Genomic DNA, 19,463 nt, shown 5'->3' with positions numbered 1-19,463 from the left:
GGTTTTTGTGTGTGAATCCCCACAGAGGTAGGCCTAGTTTTACGGAGCTTTAGCTAAAAATATAGGAAATTATTTGTAGCTGGTTTGACAGTAAAATAATCACGGGGTTTCAGAGCGGAAGTAGGACAGTCAGCTGACAAGAACACATGATTCATTCAGGAACAAGATACGACTCATGCTAAAGCTTCAGAAAATATCCCACCTAAAAATCTTATTATAAGGATTATGGCTGGTCGAGGGAAATTAATCGCTGTTATTGGCGACGAAGATACATGTACTGGGTTTCTACTTGGTGGCATTGGTGAACTTAACAAAAACCGAAAGCCTAATTTCTTGGTTGTCGAGAAGGACACCAGTATCACTGAGATAGAGGAAACGTTCAAGTAAGTGTTTTAAAATTATGTGAAGGGGTGAAGACCCACTGCTTTACCTACCGATGTCTGTCTTGCCTGCAATCTCATGAATGTTAGTTGGTGAGTTAGCTAAACAGTCACAGGTGAAGCGAAGAAAGAGAAACGCGTTATTGATGGGCACCATTGCCTACGTTACTATTATATTAGCTAACCAGCTAGGCTATGCATTTGGGATTTGATGACAAATGGCTAGTACATTTGATTCTGTCTGCCCAAGACCTACAAAAACAACAACAAAAAAACAGTAGCCATCATTAGGCCCACCAGACCATTTAAATAGGTGAGCCTCGCTCCCCGCAGGTTTGCTGTGGAATCCAGTAACCTGTGCACTTCAATAGCTTTATGAATAATCAGAGGTCTCGTTTAATATGTTAACTAAAAGCCATGGATGGTATTTTCCCACCGACGTTACGCTACCCGACAATGTTTTCTTTGGTTACCGCTATAGTTTTCGATTGACCGTGTTTGTTGACTAGGCTACCTTTCCGTTTTAGCAACGTGACATCATGTAGCCTGCTTCAGTCACGACCTTGGAACATTCTATTAACTTTGTCACTTTGATAATAGGCTAGGCTACGCCAAAAATAAACCAAATCTATAGGCTACTACTAGAAAATATTGTTGGTCAGCGTGATGATGCCTCGTCTTCCAGGGGTATGGCATCCAAGTTTACTTTCCTTTTACTTCAATTTTAATTGGTTAACTCGTATTCTTTTTTGTCCAAAAGGAGTTTCCTTGCTCGGAATGACATTGGAATTATTCTCATCAATCAATTTGTTGCGGAGATGATTCGTCACGCCATAGATGGCCACATGGAATCCATCCCGGCTGTTCTGGAGATACCTTCTAAAGAGCATCCTTATGATGCTTCCAAGGATTCCATCCTGCGCCGAGCCAAGGGAATGTTCTCTGCTGAGGACTTCCGATAAATCTGAATATGGCATGGACAGAAGCAGAAAGAAGAGAGCCAGAGTATATGCGCTTGCTATAGTGAAGTGTATCATAAGTGTCACTTACTGTTAGTACCAGTGTATTTTATTGTTTTCTTCTCTTATGATTTGTCACAACGTTGCTCTATCCAAGAAGAAAGTCACGTTTATTGTAATTTTATGAATCCATTGTTTCCCCATACATATGACACTGATAAGAAGACAGGCCTGTTTACTTTAGTGCACCATCATTTGTGGTACTTGGAGATTGTCATTTTTTTTGTCTCCAGAATGCTGTTGGTTGTGTTGCTGTGGCATAGTGAACCCTCTTGTTTTCATCCATGTCTTATCAATATTGTTGTTTTGTGTGTGCAGTGAATTTAATTTGTCCTGTGCGGTGAGTTTAATTCATGTATAAAACCATATGTTCCCATGTATCTTTGTTTTTGTTTGTTTATTTTTATGTTTGTCTTTTAATTTATACTGATGTGAAAACACAAAGGACCTATTTCAGAATTCAGTCTAGGGTCCATTATTGCTCTTGTAAACATTTGACATCTCCATTGACTCATCGCCTCCACTACCATACTTGGTTGGGTTAATCATCAGTCAAGTGAGAGTCTGTCTGCTGACTGGAGCATGCAACATCTTGTAACATCAGACCCAGGTTGAACTTCTATTATTATCTTATTGTTTTCATTCCATAAAACTTATTTTCACAGGAAAATGAATTGAGTTGTAATTTGTTAAATTGTTATTCAGTTATTAGGAGGCACAAGACACATGAAGACACATATTAGATTGGTGTTTTATTTTTTGGATGAGTAGCCTAGGCTATAATAAAATGGCCGACTGGTTTGTTATGCTGATGTTAGACATGTTAAATTATTGTACCGTCAAATATATCCAAAAATAGTTGTTGATTAAAATCTATGACTATGCCCTTTCTTGTGTTGTGGTAGTGATTTAGTATGAGTGGATCCATTCATTGTATGTAGATGTGCCTGCAATGTATTTTTAAAAATAGGCTACACATCAGTGGGAATTTTGAAATCTCAGTGTTAAAGGACAAATACTCTGTGGCCGCTGGAAGAAACATTACTAGAATGTAGAGTCTGGGTGTCAATGAAGCCGACGCAGACATTTATCTCTCATATGACCTCTACCAATGAGCTAGTCCCCACTCTCTAAATATCTTGTAACATCAACTATATTTTAAGTAATGTAAATTACTTTAAAATATTAGATGTGTAAAAGATTAAGCTCCCTCCTGGAAATATTTTAAGAATAATTATTTTGCATCCCCTCTCCATAGTGCAAAAGCAAAACATAAATACATGGGGAAAAAAATACCATGGCCATTTCCATGACGGCAAAGGTAATCATTACAATTCATCCGTCATGTTGTTTGATACTTTTTTAACAGACCTGATATAGGCCCAACTTTTAACGACCAATTATGTGAGTGTTTTTCCTTTTATAATTGAGAACAATGAAATTGAATGCCTCCATGACAGTCAACAGTAGAGATGTCATGCAGCTTTAATGATGCTGAGATACACTGGACATAAAGTATCAACATGATTTGACATAAAGCCAAGGACAGTGCATAGGCTGACAGAGCCAATGCAACAAATGGCATAGTTAACTTCCAATATGGTTCAAATTCGTCCCCATGCTTGTGGGTCTCTGAAACAGAACGAGTCCATGGTCTGCCAAGTCCAAATATTTTCACAACACTGAGAAGTGCTCTCATTACTCTTCTGTGTCCTTGGTACTGTCATTCAAAATGTCCTTCAGTTAACCAGACAAGGTTGTCAGGTTGTCCAAAACAGATATAAAACATCGTTCATTGAAAAAAAAAGACTAGATTTTGGTCCATAGGTCTCTTTAGAGCCTCTTTAGTGGCTGATTATGCTCAGTGACACTATGAGTCAAGCCTGGTCACTCAGTGCTTTGCTTCTCGGTTGTGTTTTTGGATTTCCAATCAGCTTCAACAGTACACAGAGTGATACAAGGTAAGACACTTACTATACCAAGAGCCAATTCATCAAAAGAACTGCATTAGGAACTATCAATTTGCATCTTTTTTTGTCAAAAGTAAGATTCTTAGATAAGTGGCTTTATGTTTTAGTGTTCCTTCAGAGAGTTTCTAATCAAATTCATTTCATTTTTCGTTACTGTAGAAGTAAGAATCAATCATATGAAATGAACACAAATGGAACCAACTCAACACCGTAAGACCTTTGAAAATCCAATTATTATTACTATTGAAAATTATTATTACGATTATTATTATTATACTATTTTCAAAAACCCTATTTGGAATATACCCTGTGAAGGGATCAGTATTAAATGGGATATAAAAATAATTATTTTGCATCCCCTCTCCGTAGTGCAAAAGCAAAACATAAATACATGAAAAAAAAACCATGGCCATTTCCATGGGGGCAAAGGTAATCATTACAATTCACCCGTCATGTTGTTTGATCCTTTTTTAACAGACCTGATATAGGCCCAACTTTTAACGACACCTTCATGGATCCGCCATTTATGTGAGTGAGTTTCTTTTTTTCTTTTTATGTGACAAGCTATATATTGGGCCCATATTAGATGGGGGGCTGTTATGATGAATAAATAACATGATTTTTTTTTTGTAGCGAGCCACTTATACTACTCAACAGGTCAACTATATACAGTATATAGGCTGTGTGTGTGTGTGTGTGTGTGTGTGTGTGTGTTCTAGGCTAAATAATAGCTCTAATGAAATCATTGAGTCATTACTCTTCTGTGTCCTTGGTACTGTCATTCAAAATGTCCATCAGTTAACCAAAGACAAGGTTGTCAGGTTGTCCAAAACAGATATAAAACATCGTTCATTGAAAAAAAAAGACTAGATTTTGGTCCATAGGTCTCTTTAGAGCCTCTTTAGTGGCTGATTATGCTCAGTGACACTATGAGTCCAGCCTGGTCACTCAGTGCTTTGCTTCTCGGTTGTGTTTTTGGATTTCCAATCAGCTTCAACAGTACACAGAGTGATACAAGGTAAGACACTTACTATACCAAGAGCCAATTCATCAAAAGAACTGCATTAGGAACTATCAATTTGCATCTTTTTTTGTCAAAAGTAAGATTCTTAGATAAGTGGCTTTATGTTTTAGTGTTCCTTCAGAGAGTTTCTAATCAAATTCATTTCATTTTTTGTTACCGTAGAAGTAAGAATCAATCATATGAAATGAACACAAATGGAACCAACTCAACACCTTGACCTTTGAAAATCCAATTATTATCCCCGCTGGACCTCTAGATTGAAAAATCGTTAATGCAAGTGAATGTGATAAATTAATTATTTTCTGGTCCTGTTTGAATTTTGCCATGAATGTGAACATATGTTGTCTGTGAATTTTTAATATAAATTTTTGTGTAAAGAATGCTACAATTGAGCGGGTAGAAGTTTGATGCGGTTAAACTTTGTGTGAGAGCACTTTGTGGACTACAACTTTCCGCTAGACGATAGCTAACTAGTTTCCCATAACATCCATCAGTTGGTCGAGATGTAGAGGGTTTTTAAGATCGACTTTGAACACAGTGAACCATACAACTTTACAATCACACTGTATCATAGTGTTAATGTGTTGAGTGAAGCTAGACATGTTTCGAATATTTTTGTTACCATGTGTGTTTATTCCTGCCGTTACAAAAACTAGCATCTCAGCTAATGTTAGCAATTAGCTCACGTCACAGGCGACATGTAGTCTTTCTCGTTATGTCTTTTCCACAACTGATAGCCGAAGAATCATATAATATACTGTCAAACTCGTAACATGAAAAATTATATTTAAAATTCCCAGACAACATATGTTCACATTCATGGCACAATTCAAACGGGACCAGAAAATAATTATTTTCTCACATTCACTTGCATTGACCTCTCCAGAATAAGCCCCGCCTCCGTAACTTCCACATCCATCCAACTTCCGGGCGTGGATTGTCTATGGGAAATAACATAAAGCGTTCAAAATATCATACCGGTAAAACATCTGTAGGTAGTGAAGTAGAAAAGCTGGTGGGCAGATTGGCCTACACTTCTGCCATCTAGTTTCCATTGGATTTTTGATTATCCGGTTACGCTTTAAGTAGTATACTATAGACTATACTACTTAAACGGCAATCAAAATCAAAAAATCCAGTGAAACTAGATGGCAGAAGTGTGTAAAATAATCTGCCCACCAGCTTTTCTACTTTGTCACCTACAGAGTTTGACAGGTACAATCTTTCAAAACGCCATTTTATTTCCCATAGACATTTGACGACCAAAAGGTTGATGGATACTGAAGTTAGGAGGCGGACTTATTCTGGAGAGGTCTATTGATGACGGGTTTAGCGGATAGGCGGGACTTAACAGCTCTATTATTATCATACTATTTTCAAAAACCCTGTTTGGAATATACCCTGCCCTGTAAAGGGATACAATATTAAATGGGATATAAGAATAATTATTTTGCATCCCCTCTCCGTAATGCAAAAGCAAAACATAAATACATGAAAAAAACACCATGGCCATTTTCATGGTGGCAAAGGTAATCATTACAATTCACCCGTCATGCTGTTTGATCCTTTTTTAACAGACCTGATATAGCCCCAACTTTTAACGACACCTTCATGGATCTGCCTATGTGAGTGTTTTTTTTTCTTTTTCTGTGACAAGCTATATATTGGGCCCATATTAGATGGGGGGCTGTTATGATGAATAAATAACATGATTTTTTTTTTTTTAGCGAGCCACCTAAACTACTCAACAGGTCAGCTATATACAGTATATATATGTGCATGTGTGTGTGTGTGTGTGCGCGTGTGTGTGTGTGTTTCTAGGCTAAATAATAGCTTTAATGAAATCATTGTATCATGTTATATGTGTATTCAGTTACAGTGTTTACGAACGTGGGTAAGTAAAACCTTTAGATATTTTATTTTCACTATTCTACAGTCTACATGTCAGAATTTGTATTAGCTTACAATTATTAGGCCTTTCAACTAAAGAATTTTTGTATAGGTGTAGAAGGCCTATGTAAATAATCTAAACTTTGTCTCTCTTGTTTTTAGTCATGGATGCCTTCTACCCACATGTGCATTAAGTAATCTGGGAAATTCTCTGAACACAGGAGATGAAGAAGCTGGCAGCTCAACTTCAGATCCCCATGGAATTGGAAAAAAGTGAATTTAAAAAAAAAACCCTGTGTTTAAAACATGAGCCTGTAGCAGGATGTCAGAGAGACTATATTTATAGGCCTGGCCTAGCCTACTTGATATCAGGCTGGTTCACTGAGCTGAGTTTTGCAAATTTAGAGCTTTTGTGTTGATTGATAGAATGTATCTGTGAAGAGTTTCTGTTGTTTTAAAATAACCTAGGTGTAGGCCTAGTAGGCTATAAGTTCTTTATTGAAATGTTTCCAAAACAATAGCCTTACAATAGGCTAATTAAAAAAAAAAAAAAAAGTTTGGGCCTAATTTTTTTATTTCATGGCAGATATTAGGCCTAGATGTCACTGCCTGTCAGTCGCCTGTCACCAACAATTAAGCTGTTGGGGGGAAACCACTTTGTTATTTGCATGTAAATCTCTGCTCGCAAAATTGCCGTTTGGATCGGCGGCTGATGCGTCTAGCCCAGCCGACATCTCCTACAGTAATATTTCATAGTAGCCTATAGGCTAATTGGAATAGACCCATAATTTGTGGGTAGGCTGATAGTATCATCAAAATGATCACCACGCACTCTTTCTTGATCACACGTTGTGCTGCTATTACCCAAAATTTGCGCAGCAGTCAAAAATGGTGCGCAAAATGTCATTACAAATGTGCCCAACGTAACACAGCTGAGTAGGCTATGCCATCACTGAAGTCTGAGAGTTTTTTGCATTGACCATTCAATGTCAATGGTTACAACCTTACTGTAAACCACGGGTCCCCAAATAGTTAGGGCTGAATTATGTCAAGCATGCCAAACCAAGGGCCAAAGGCATACCTACAACCACAAACAGTTAAACATTTAAAAATAATCATCCTAACACTCACGCACATTTGTATGATAATTACAGTAGGCTACTGATACTAAAAGGATTCTAGTATTAGGTTACAGTAGATTTCATTGTTGCTATACCCAAATCCTTTAGCTTTCTATTTTGCGCTTGTTAGGCCTACCTTGCTAGATAGTCTAGTGCTAGATCACAAGTTATTTAACCATGGAATGTATCACGTGTGGGCAAAATTAGATGTTTATTTTATTCATTATATAGCTTGCTTGACTTTTACACACCAGCGTTGCGCGTCCGCCCTAAATTAAGAGGTCGCCCGCGGTCACCCTTTATGAGTCATTATCATCGTTACAGTAGGCCTAAAGTTGCAGTGTTGCATTGCTTAGTCTAAATGTGTGGTCACGTTGCTAAAGCCAAATTAAATAGCCTACCCAATTATCATTTATCTTGTTAAAATATGACGGTGTTTTTTTCATGGTTCTCACCAAGTCGTGATGCGAGCAAGCATTAGCGATAAAATCAGTTTATCAATGTTTTCAATTGGAATATCCTGTCTGTAGGCGTACGCGACGTGAAGCCTGTGGTGTGCTGTGGCGTGCAACGCGACGTTTAGAGCAGACCTTTTGTCGGATGCCCTGTTTTTATTTTATTTCTGTCACTCGCGTTACTCTGCTATTTTGAATGATAATGACGCATATCACGGTATCAGTGAGGACAAAGGGCATTCAATGTTCCACAACAGTCTGCTGCAGTGAGGATTCTCTACGCTGCCACTCTTGCTGCCTAATTGAAATGGGATAGGCAAGGGTTATCTTATATTAGGCTATTATGTGTGGCACATTTATTGGGCTTTTAGCCTCTTTTAATTAATTTGATGAGAAAACCCTTCTGTAGGCCATAAAGCACAGTCAGAATAAGCCTAGGCTACTCGTGTTTGTTCTTTTGTGATGTAATAACCATTGTTTGACGCAGCTTCATGAATAGCCTACCTACACGCTATGACCAGCTAAGACCGCTATGATCTTTGCTATGACTAAGGCCATATGGCAGTAGGAATTATCATAACACTAGGCTAATGTGTGATTCACTTTAGTTGTTCAATATTTCGCCATTAGGCTAATAGCTTTTTGGTTATAAGGCTATGGACTCGCAGAGACAAGACTTTTGGAAAGAAGCTGTTTTAAAAGAAAATCTGCTTAGACTAAATTGGTTTCGTCAGAACTGGATAAAACACCCTAAACCACCATCTAAGGAACGCAAGGTGAAATTGCCCAATGTTACTGAACCTTCAGGAGAAAAATCTTTGCAAAGTCAAACAACAGAGGTGAAAGTGTCCAAACCGAAACCTCTTGATCCAGTCTCAGATATAAATATAATGAGACCTGTTTCAAGCGAGACCAGGACTGAGTTATATCAAGGTTTCACGAAAGAAGAGACGGGACGGTACAGGTATCTCTCACTAAGGAAACGGAAGAGTCCGGAGGACAAATATCATTACCCAATTACCAGCAATTGGCGGTATGGTTGGGGCCTAGGTAAGTGTTGCTTCAGTAGCCTATACTTTTGTCATATGAAAAGGCCTCAGGTCAGGATAATGATGATGCCAGTCTGAAATACACTATTCCTCTCTGTCGCCTGTCTTCTGTGTTCAATGGGCCCTTTAATGGTCAACAAATGCGGAGAGAAGGCCCTACACAACACAGAAATACCAGTCAAATATTATCTTCTGATAGAAAAAAATAGACTCCTGTCATCATTGTAGCTTAAAGCTGAGACTACATTTCCGAGGTTTGTCTAGACATTTAGGGCAGCATATATATACATACATATATATATATATATATATATATATATATATATATCTTGAATTTCCCCTTGAGGATCAATAAAGTATCTATCTATCTATCTATATGAAATGAAAGAACAGCAGATATTTGCATTATTATTTACGTTTGTTTGTAGGAGACATGAACAAGGCCCATGTTCCGATATACGCCAAAAATGCCATCGTAAAGGAGAGTTTTTTCCGAAAAAATGGAATATTTCCCCGGAGCTCATCCTCAGACGTTGTGGTGTGATGCATTGAAACACAAAAGTTTAGCAGCCAAACTCTGTTGGAGTTGGTGGTGTTGACGGCACTCACCTTCCCAAGGAGCTGACAGCTGACTAAACCCTCTTCAAATAAAAAAAGCCTACAATGAATCTCTTTGGTGTGGATAGTGAATTTAAGAAGGATTTTCATTAGACTTATCTAAGAACTTGATCATTGAATATGAGTCATTAAGTTATTGAAGAAGCCTGGATGTTCTTGCAGGAGGTTAGAGTTTTAGAGCAGTGGTTCTCAAAGTGGGGTCTGGGGTCTCCCAGGGGTCAGCAACCCATAGCCAAGAGATCCGCAGAAATAATTTGCTTTAAACTGATAAAGTTGTGGTTCATCATTAAAAAAATCATATGATGACACCCCTTTTCACCAATCCAACAAGCAAATTGTGTCTATTAGCTCCCGCCCACATTAACTTGAATCACTTCACTCAGGTCACACAGAACCATGTCTACTGCTGTTTAGCTTGGCTTATGTTCCAGCTAGCTATAGCTGACCAATATGGAGAAATGTTTGAGTCAGTCCATGTTATCAAGTGATGCAAAATCCAAAGCTGACAAAAGACCAAGTTACACAGCTGCCAGGAAACACAGGATAGTGAAGCTGGTCACAATCTCAGAGAATACAAATGGCATAGGCTTCATTGACATCTCTCTTCATTGACCTCCAGAGAATACAAATGGCATATGCTTCATTGTTACAGTTATGATGGGGGTCCTCGGAAGATGTTTTCCCCCACAAGGGGTCCTTGGAACCAAAAAAGTTTAAGAGCCCTTGTGTATGACTATAGTAAAATTGACCTCAGGCTATTTATTTGTTAGCTAGTCTCCTTTATATATTAGTAGTATTATTACATTTGCATTTACATATTTATCAACCTATTTATTTGTTTGTTTATTTATCATGGGCTACATTTGACACACTCCTAAAATGAACACATACTCTTATCTCCACTGGAGGGTGCTAGGTCTGCATGTACTATATCAGGTATCTCATCTCATGTGCTAAGGACAACACAAACTGTTTTTTGTTCATCTAACCATTGTGAGAATTACTCTGTGTCAGAGTATTGCAGGATTTCACTTAATTCCACTCACACATGCTAAAATGATCTACATAGGTATAGGCCTGAGCATTCCCCTTAAAAAAGGCCCTGTCTCTCAAACAACAAGCACAGCAGGCCTACTCAAGTGCTGCCAGATCTCTCATCTTTACTTTGTCTATCCCACAACCAAACTGTCAGATCCTCCAATGCTGTTTGAAAGGTTAAAATACAATAAAGTATAAATGGCAGGTGTTCTTTTTTTGCCACTTTTGTATGTGTAAACCTATGCAAACCCTAGCTCATCTGAAAACCAAATGTCAAATGTCAGAGACACAACAGTCATAATAAAGCACACAAGTTGTGTGTGGGGTGTGGTTCCCTTGCTTTAGCACCTGCTTTAGCACTGTCAGGTTATGACGTTTGTTGACGAGGACATCTGGCAGCTGTGCACTTGTGCTGTGCCTGGAGTGGGATGCTGTAGAGAATCAGTTAATCTCACCCCCTTTTGTCAGTGCAGCTTCTCGCTTGTTTCATACATGTATGTGACATACAAAAAAGAAAACAGGTGCATGTGTTTTTACTGCAAAACTGACAAAATTAGCATGGCACAAAAGTATCCCCTTGGAATATTTGCATCTTGCTGAATTAACAGTTGTCACATATAAGAGCTTCAGTGCCATGCAGGAAATCAGATGTGTGTCACAAGGTCTTCATCAGGGAAATTGCTTATTTTTCAGCTACAGCCCTGGCTGTATGAAGGGGTTAAGAGCGTGTGAATCATTTTCGGGTGGTTTGGACAAGTAGTTTGGATGGGTGGTTTGGATTACCTGTCCTCTCAGAGGTAAACAACAGATTTTCATGGTGAGATGAGGTCACCACAAAGTGGATTAGGGCTGAGTGTGTGTGAAACGTGCTCTCTGCTGCTCTGCAGTCTAACAAGAGCCAATGTCACCTCATGGAGACACATTATGCTTCTGAGAATGAAAGCAGATGGAACCGAAAATAGTTTCTACAGACCTTTGGCTCAGTTGTTAAAAAAGAGCGCATTTAGAAACAACAAGGGATACTGCCTCAAGGTTGTTTGTCTGCCATTAGAGCTAGTTAAAGCCAGATTGTGCCTTTGTCCCAGCAATGATGTGAGTGCCTTTGTTACAGCAATCTCTTTACGGTGATTCACAGGCACTCCCATCCCTCTTGTCTCGTCTCTCTCCTCTCCCTTTAGTTCTTCATCTACACACACCCCTCCCCTCCCACAATGTTAACTGGCCTCATACAGACTGATCATTAAGAGGTAATAAATGTGGAATGTCCGCCCGGGCACCTTCCCAGCCCAGCCGACAAAACCGCTATCGACTCCCGAGTGAAACATTTCAACCTCCTGTCTCCGAGGGAGAAACAAATTCTTGACCAACCCACTCATCACAGCTGAGAAAAGGAGAAATGGATGGATGAAGAGAGACAAAAAATGCCTTTTTGTCACAGATGAAAGGTCATCCTTGACACATTCACTGTAATTAAAATGATTACAGGTCTCTGTTTTGTGCCACAAATGGTTACACACAATGTCAAAAGGTAAAGGGACCATTTCCATAACAGTAAATTGAACTGAAAACATTAACATTTTTGATTCCTGTCAAAATCATCATAGTATGTCATACATACAGCATGTCTCATTTTCAAAACAGCCATTATTAAATCACAGGTAGTATCTTCGGTATGGGGGAGCCATAGCATCAGCATCCTGACCACATAGTGGCCATGGGGGACCTGGGTTTGATTCCACATAGTGGCCATGGGGGACCTACTGTAGGTTTGATTCCACATAGTGGCCATGGGGGACCTACTGTAGGTTTGATTCCACATAGTGGCCATGGGGGACCTGGGTTTCAGCAGCAGCATCCTGACCACATAGTGGCCATGGGGGACCTGGGTTTCAGCAGCAGCATCCTGACTACATAGTGGCCATGGGGGACCTGGGTTTCAGCAGCAGCATCCTGACTACATAGTGGCCATGGGGGACCTGGGTTTGATTCCACATAGTGGCCATGGGGGACCTAGGTTTCAGCAGCAGCATCCTGACTACATAGTGGCCATGGGGGACCTGGGTTTGATTCCACATAGTGGCCATGGGGGACCTGGGTTTCAGCAGCAGCATCCTGACCACATAGTGGCCATGGGGGACCTGGGTTTCAGCAGCAGCATCCTGACTACATAGTGGCCATGGGGACCTGGGTTTCAGCAGCAGCATCCTGACTACATAGTGGCCATGGGGGACCTGGGTTTGATTCCACATAGTGGCCATGGGGACCTAGGTTTCAGCAGCAGCATCCTGACTACATAGTGGCCATGGGGACCTGGGTTTGATTCCACATAGTGGCCATGGGGACCTGGGTTTCAGCAGCAGCATCCTGACCACATAGTGGCCATGGGGACCTGGGTTTCAGCAGCAGCATCCTGACTACATAGTGGCCATGGGGACCTGGGTTTCAGCAGCAGCATCCTGACTACATAGTGGCCATGGGGGACCTGGGTTTGATTCCACATAGTGGCCATGGGGGACCTGGGTTTCAGCAGCAGCATCCTGACCACATAGTGGCCATGGGGGACCTGGGTTTGATTCCAACCTGCAGCCATTCCCCAATCCCACCCATATCTCTCTCTCTTGCCAACTATTACTCTCCATCCTATCTGCATAAAGACAAAAAGCCCTAAGAATGTATATTTATTATAAAAAAGATTCACAGGTATGCTACTAATTTCTCCAGCTACAGTTACAGTAGAGGCACAACTGAAATATAATTAGGAATTAAACATATTTCAATGTAGGTATGGGCTAGTCCGTCTTGAGCGGCCTTTATTACGACCAGTGCTATCACTAGTGCAGTGCAGTCATATAGGTTTTGTCAGAGATTTTTTTTTGTGCCACCTAGTGAAAGACTAAGACAAAGACAAAAATTGGGCACTTCAGTTACTTCAGTTCACCTTAATATGTAAGGTGTGAACTGCATGAAATTTGACATGTAGAATCACTATGACATCCATAGGGGCATTACAATTTACATATTTCCATATCCGTAGGGGGAGCTGCAGCTGACATTTTTCACTATCTCAAGATTTGTGTGCATGATGTAATGGTTCAAAGGTTTATGAAATTTGACCATCACAGCCATTGCATGTGGATGTGCTCTGTGGAAGACATGTTGATATGAGAGTCTGAGATAAGGTATATATAATATATGCATGAGGAGGGGGCATGGGGCCCATCAGGACTGCCTATGCATAAGGCCGAGGATCTTGTGCTACGCCACTGTGACCATAGCCTGGAGATTCCAGACCCTGGTAATCTAGAAAGATTAAGGGTCTGGCCACGAATGTAATGTAATGGCCCAACTGGAGGGGCGGCACCAAGCGTGCATGTGAAAATCTCACTGCATGCAATTGGATAACACAATACGACCAATGTTTACTGACTGATTCCGGACTTCGACGCATTTGGATAACACTACGACTGTAATCTGTTTAGCTCGCCTCTGGCCCACATATATAAGATACACCGATGTGATTGGCTCCCTGTGATACAAGGGGTAAAAGTAACTTGCATCATTACTCATTGCCAGAGTGTCTCGAAGAGACAATTCAAATTGTGCTCTTGCGGGAACTCTGGATTTTCCAGGGTACTGTGAACCAGGCATAATTGCATTGATCCGATCTTAGCTGTCCTAATTTTGTAGTGCCATTTGCCACCACACAGGTGTTGAATTCACTGTCCAAAGGAAACCACTTCCGTTAAGTTTACCAGCTGCACACATTCTCCAGGGGACCAGGCCAACACGTTTATGTCAGCCGAGCGTCCCTTTCTCTGCAGGGGCACATTTCAGGGCCTGGGAGTCAAAGATCGCATTCCAGTAGTTCCGATTATATCTAGGATGAATGGCCAATGCTATCAAAACTGGCACTTCTTATCGTCACTCACATCTTAGATTCGGAAGGGGGTTGCCTTGGATCAGTATTGGCATGTGGGAACACACATAGTAGGTGGTCATGTTGACAGCTTTCACCCTTTCACCTTGTATCTAGCGTATCTCTACCATAACCTCAGTTCATAATGATGTTAATGGTCCTCTCGCAGGTCCAGAGCTGAAACATCGGCCTCCCATTCTGCAACTTTCACAGAGGCACACAGCTCTTGGGCTCTCAAACAGGAGCTGTTCACTCCTCCACACAGAAGAGCTATTGCTGCTAGAAAACAGAGTGTCAATAATCCTAGTCTCCACAGTTTCACACTTCTCTCCCCTCGCACAACCCTTCTTCCTGAATTCATCAGCTGTAGCCTCTCATCAGCTGTAGCCTCTCTGTAGTGTCTTCAGGGCCCTCCCTCACCACCTCCGATATCAGCTCTTTCTTGGCTGTTGCAAGCTTGGAGTGCGGCACCCGATCACTCCTCCCGACTCAGAGAGCTTTCAACCTGCGGTGAGTTTTGATCCCTCTAATCCAGTGGTGATTCTAAACATTTTTAACAAGGGTGTCTCTAGTAGGGCACTGATTAATTCAAGGGTGGCATGAGGCAAAACATTCAGATAAACAGAAACAGGCTCAAGATGTTAAATTAGCCCAAATACATCAGTAAAGCCATGCACCAAACACCATACTCACAAACTGAAGGAAAAGGAAGGCCAAAGACCATACTCTTACATCATATTGTAATATAATGCATATACAAATAAATAAACATATTAAAGTTAATTATTTAAGTTGTCTGTCACTGGGTTATGCTGTGCTAAGACAAATTCCCCCATGGGGACAGTAAAATATGTTGTATTGTATTCTATTCTATTATTCTATTAAATTAAGATAAGAAAAAAAATACTCCTCCAAGACTTTTCCCCACAATAACTTAAACTATCTATGGCCATCTATTTCTGTAGCTGTTCAAATAATTTGACCTGCTTTTTTTTGTCTGAGCTGGCAAAGAGCTTAACAAATACAAATCAGCAAACACTTCTCAACTAAATACTTAAAATATTTTTATAAACAGGAATGAAATAAACACAAATTAAAGACTAACCTTAATCTAAATTATTGCCTAATGTAAAACGGGCTTGCTGGTTAAGACAGTGATCTACATGCCTAATCCCATTTCTTTCATAATGCTACAGACCCTCATGCCTAATCCCATTTCTCATTCATAATGCTACAGACCCTCATGCCTAATCCCATTTCTCATTCATAATGCTACAGACCCTCATGCCTAATCCCATTTCTCATTCATAATGCTACAGACCCTCATGCTCATTCATAATAGACCTCTCCAGAATAAGTCCTGCCTCCGTAACTTCCGTATCCATCCAACTTCCTGGCGTCGATGGTCTATGGGAAATAACATGGCGTTTCGAAATATCATACCGGTAAAACCATAGACTGTATATACAGTCTATGGGTAAAACATCTGTAGGTAGCGAAGTAGAAAAAGCTGGTGGGCAGATTGGCCTACACACTTCTGCCATCTAGTTTCCACTAGATTTTTTGATTATCAGTGCCGTTTAAGTAGTATACTATAGACTATACTACTTAAACGGCACCGAAAATCAAAAAATCCAGTGGAAACTAGATGGCAGAAGTGTGTAGGTCAATCTGCCCAGCAGCTTTTTCTACTTTGTCACCTACAGAGTTTGACAGGTACGATCTTTCAAAACGCCATCTTATTTCCCATAGACATTTGACGACCGAAGGTTGGATGGATACGGAAGTTAGGTGGCGGGACTTATTCTGGAGAGGTCTATTCTACAGACCCTCATGCCTAATCCCATTTCTCATTCTCCCCCTGCCCCGGCGCCTAGCCTGCCCCTTGTCCCTCTAAACAGAGTGTACAGATACTGTAGGGGTGAGAATATTCCCCTTGAATAGGGGACACCATAGGGGATGCCTGGGATGATTGAAACACTTTTTAATTAAACATAGTTTTCAAAGAGATCGTACCAAACTGAAAGTGAAATATGCGCAATGTTTGATTCATCCCTCCTGGTCAGGACAAATGAAACAGGCATGGGGGACGAAAGAAACATACAGTTTAGCCTAAACTATGTATACTTCCCACAATTTCAATATTTTACAACAAATCCTTATATTCATATTGCTACCTGGAGTGTTTATAGTGAGTGAACTTGATGAACCAAAAATGAGAAGTTGTCTTAACATTGCATTAGGACAATATTATCATTAAACGCTTTTACAAAAGTACAGTTAACACTTAATGACCTATAAAATGTTGGCTGTGTAGGTAGAATAGGCAGGTAGAAAAATTAGCTTACATGACGTGATTCAAAAGACGCAATACTCGGTTGTGTGTGATTAAATAAATAGGCACTGGCAGATGTGATAGGTAGATATCTTTGCGTGCTATACAAGCAGTAGCCTGGTAGGCCTACTGTAAACTCACGCTCTGGGGGTGGTAAGAGCAGTAATGGTTTAAATCGATCCCTAAGATGTCAGTTAAATGTTCAATGGCTTTGTTCACAAATAGACTTCCACAGTGACTGCTCAACTTAGAGGGAACTCCAATCAATGCCTTTGCTATTGCTGTGCTATCCTGTTTTGAGGTGAGAAACGCCTCTACCCATTTTGAGAACATATCTACTGTTACCAAACAATATTTTTTCCTTCACTCGGTGGAAGCTCAATGAAATCCATCATTACATGATCAAAAGGTTTTTCAGGTGGTGGGTGGGCTGCCAGTGATTGAGGTTGTCCTATCCCTACATATTGAGTGATGCAAATCAGACATTTTGACAGTATGATTGGGCATATGCAGTAAAACCTTTTGTGAACAATTTTCCATGAGATCTCAAACATCCCTCCTTTTGACGCATCGTCCAACTCATGTGTTAATTTAAAATGTGGGAAGACGTGACATGGTAGGCAGGGCTTTTCATCAGCACTCTGCCAGACCCCATTTAGAAGGATGCAACCATTACGGCATCAGGTTTCTCGTTCTCATTGAGTGGAAAATGTTTGTATAGCAATTAAGTCTTGTGGGAGAGAAGTGGTTAATACAGGACAAGTTTTAGTCACATCGAGGGTCAGAACAGCTGCGGCCCAAAGACAGAGAATCAGTGCCATTAGTGTGGGCCTGACATTTACATTTGCATTTCTGCCTGTGGCTGGGTCCCTGGAAACTAGAGCCAGTTCAGCATTTGGCAGAGGCCTATCAGCAAGGTCAACTCTGGGGGAACACACATGTACGGTGTTCATTTTAGGACATCCTCAGACTCAGGTGTCAGACTCAGAAAAACATCGGTCATCTTCAGACAAAACTGCCTCAGCGTCAGAAAAACCTCTGTCATCTTCAGACAAAACTGCATCAGCGTCAGAAAAACCTCTGTCATCTTCAGACAAAACTGCCTCAGCGTAAGAAAAACCTCTGTCATCCTCAAATAAAACTGCTTCAAACCAAACTGCCTCAGAAAAACATCTCTAAGGAGTCAGGTCTCAGAAAAAAACGCTGTCAGAAAAAGTGGAGTCAGGTCTCAGAAAAACGCTGTCAGAAAAAGTGGAGTCAGGTCTCAGAAAATCAGGTCTCAGAAAAGTATTAAGTATTAAATAAAGACAAATGTGCTATGCCATGATGTAATACCATATAATACCATTATAAAACGTTAGCAGTTGTCATTGTCATTGCACAACAATAATAGACAGACATAAAGATAGACAGGTACTTGAAATGTAATCCCCAGGGGACAATAACTGCAGCGTTGTTGAATTCATTTGATATGAGATGTTATCTTAACTTATTTAGAGAAATGTGCCTTGTTATTGGTACCTGCTATTTCATGTATTATCATAATGGTATTATATGGTATTACATCATGACATAGCACATTTGTCTTTATGGGGGTTTGGGAATAATGATGTGATGATAATGATGCAGGTTTCTTACTGGTAGGTAGTGTACAACTGGGAAACGGTTAGCAAAAAAGTAAGAAATAATGGTCCAGGTGTCGTTCTGGACTTTCGTGGTGGAAAAATGTTTAACCCACTTTTCCCTAGCTCATTGAATGTACCGTAATCCTACGAAAAACAAATTATTTTGCTGTATGTAGTAATGAGCTTACTCGAATGTGCCTTACAGCAGCTGCTAATGTTACTAGCTTAAGTGAGGTTAGCTAAGTTACATCCATGGATTTCCTACAATGTGTATACCATTGGATCACTTTCTACCTTTTTACTTATAATTTCTACATCTAACCAAGCACCAAATATAACATGCCAGTGACCAGGCTTGAATTTCACCATTCTGGGGGCAAGGCCACTTGGCCTTCAGTTGGGCATATTTGGTGGGGGCACAAAAGGCCACATGGGCACCAAGGCCAAAGTTAACTATACAGTAGTAGGCTATAAAAATGATCAAAGTTGTATTTAGCCTATTCACTGCAGTAGACCTGCATCATTGTATGAAACATAACAAAAACATGAAACATGACATATTACATATAACTGTAAATCATCTGATCATCTAATAAAAACAGATATCTAGGCTATATATAACATTTATTTTATATTTGGCCTGCTATGAAATCATGTATTGAACCATTTAAATTTAAGCACAGCTCATCTTTAAGAAACTCAAATAGCCTAGATGCATGCTTAGCATTTTGTGATCAGGCTACTTTCATAAACTCTTAGTCAGCTGTCCTCTGATTTACCAATATCTAGGCTATATTTGTAACATTTATTTTGTATTTGGCCCGTTATGAAATCGTGTGGAACAATTTAAACACATTGTAAAACTTAAAGCCCAAATTTGGAGACATCAGTGCATGTCGAAATTTACTGCAAATTCAAAACTGGATTACTCTGAAACGGCTAACTGTACAGGGGACTGCTTTACACCTTTATGTTCGGTGAGGTCTGCTGTTTATTCTGATATGTGGTTTGTCATGTGTTAAA

General features: G+C 40.1%; 3 protein-coding genes across 3 annotated transcripts; all 3 read left to right on the top strand.

Annotated features, from left to right (window-relative positions):
* Positions 1–63: 63 nt before the first annotated feature.
* On the top strand, positions 64–2,289 carry atp6v1f (ATPase H+ transporting V1 subunit F). The gene is made up of 2 exons (XM_048268199.1): positions 64–383; positions 1,141–2,289. The coding sequence occupies exons 1-2, from the start codon at positions 226–228 to the stop codon at positions 1,340–1,342; spliced, it is 360 nt and encodes a 119-aa protein (XP_048124156.1). The 5' UTR covers positions 64–225; the 3' UTR covers positions 1,343–2,289.
* A 1,014-nt stretch (positions 2,290–3,303) lies between these two features.
* Positions 3,304–6,826, top strand: zgc:193726 (uncharacterized protein LOC561161 homolog). Its single transcript, XM_048268687.1, has 6 exons — positions 3,304–3,360; positions 3,529–3,579; positions 3,847–3,897; positions 4,003–4,026; positions 6,273–6,287; positions 6,446–6,826. Exons 2-6 carry the CDS (start codon positions 3,551–3,553, stop codon positions 6,558–6,560), a joined length of 234 nt encoding a protein of 77 aa, XP_048124644.1. The 5' UTR covers positions 3,304–3,360; positions 3,529–3,550; the 3' UTR covers positions 6,561–6,826.
* Positions 6,827–8,370: 1,544 nt separating this feature from the next.
* LOC125310850 (protein ATP6V1FNB-like) lies at positions 8,371–9,576 on the top strand. The gene is made up of 2 exons (XM_048268596.1): positions 8,371–8,909; positions 9,337–9,576. The coding sequence occupies exons 1-2, from the start codon at positions 8,516–8,518 to the stop codon at positions 9,450–9,452; spliced, it is 510 nt and encodes a 169-aa protein (XP_048124553.1). The 5' UTR covers positions 8,371–8,515; the 3' UTR covers positions 9,453–9,576.
* Positions 9,577–19,463: the final 9,887 nt, after the last annotated feature.

Source organism: Alosa alosa, chromosome 17, assembly GCF_017589495.1.
Source record: "Alosa alosa isolate M-15738 ecotype Scorff River chromosome 17, AALO_Geno_1.1, whole genome shotgun sequence".
In the NCBI taxonomy this organism is placed as follows: Eukaryota; Metazoa; Chordata; class Actinopteri; order Clupeiformes; family Clupeidae; genus Alosa; species Alosa alosa.
This window is presented reverse-complemented; position numbering and strand designations above follow the sequence as displayed.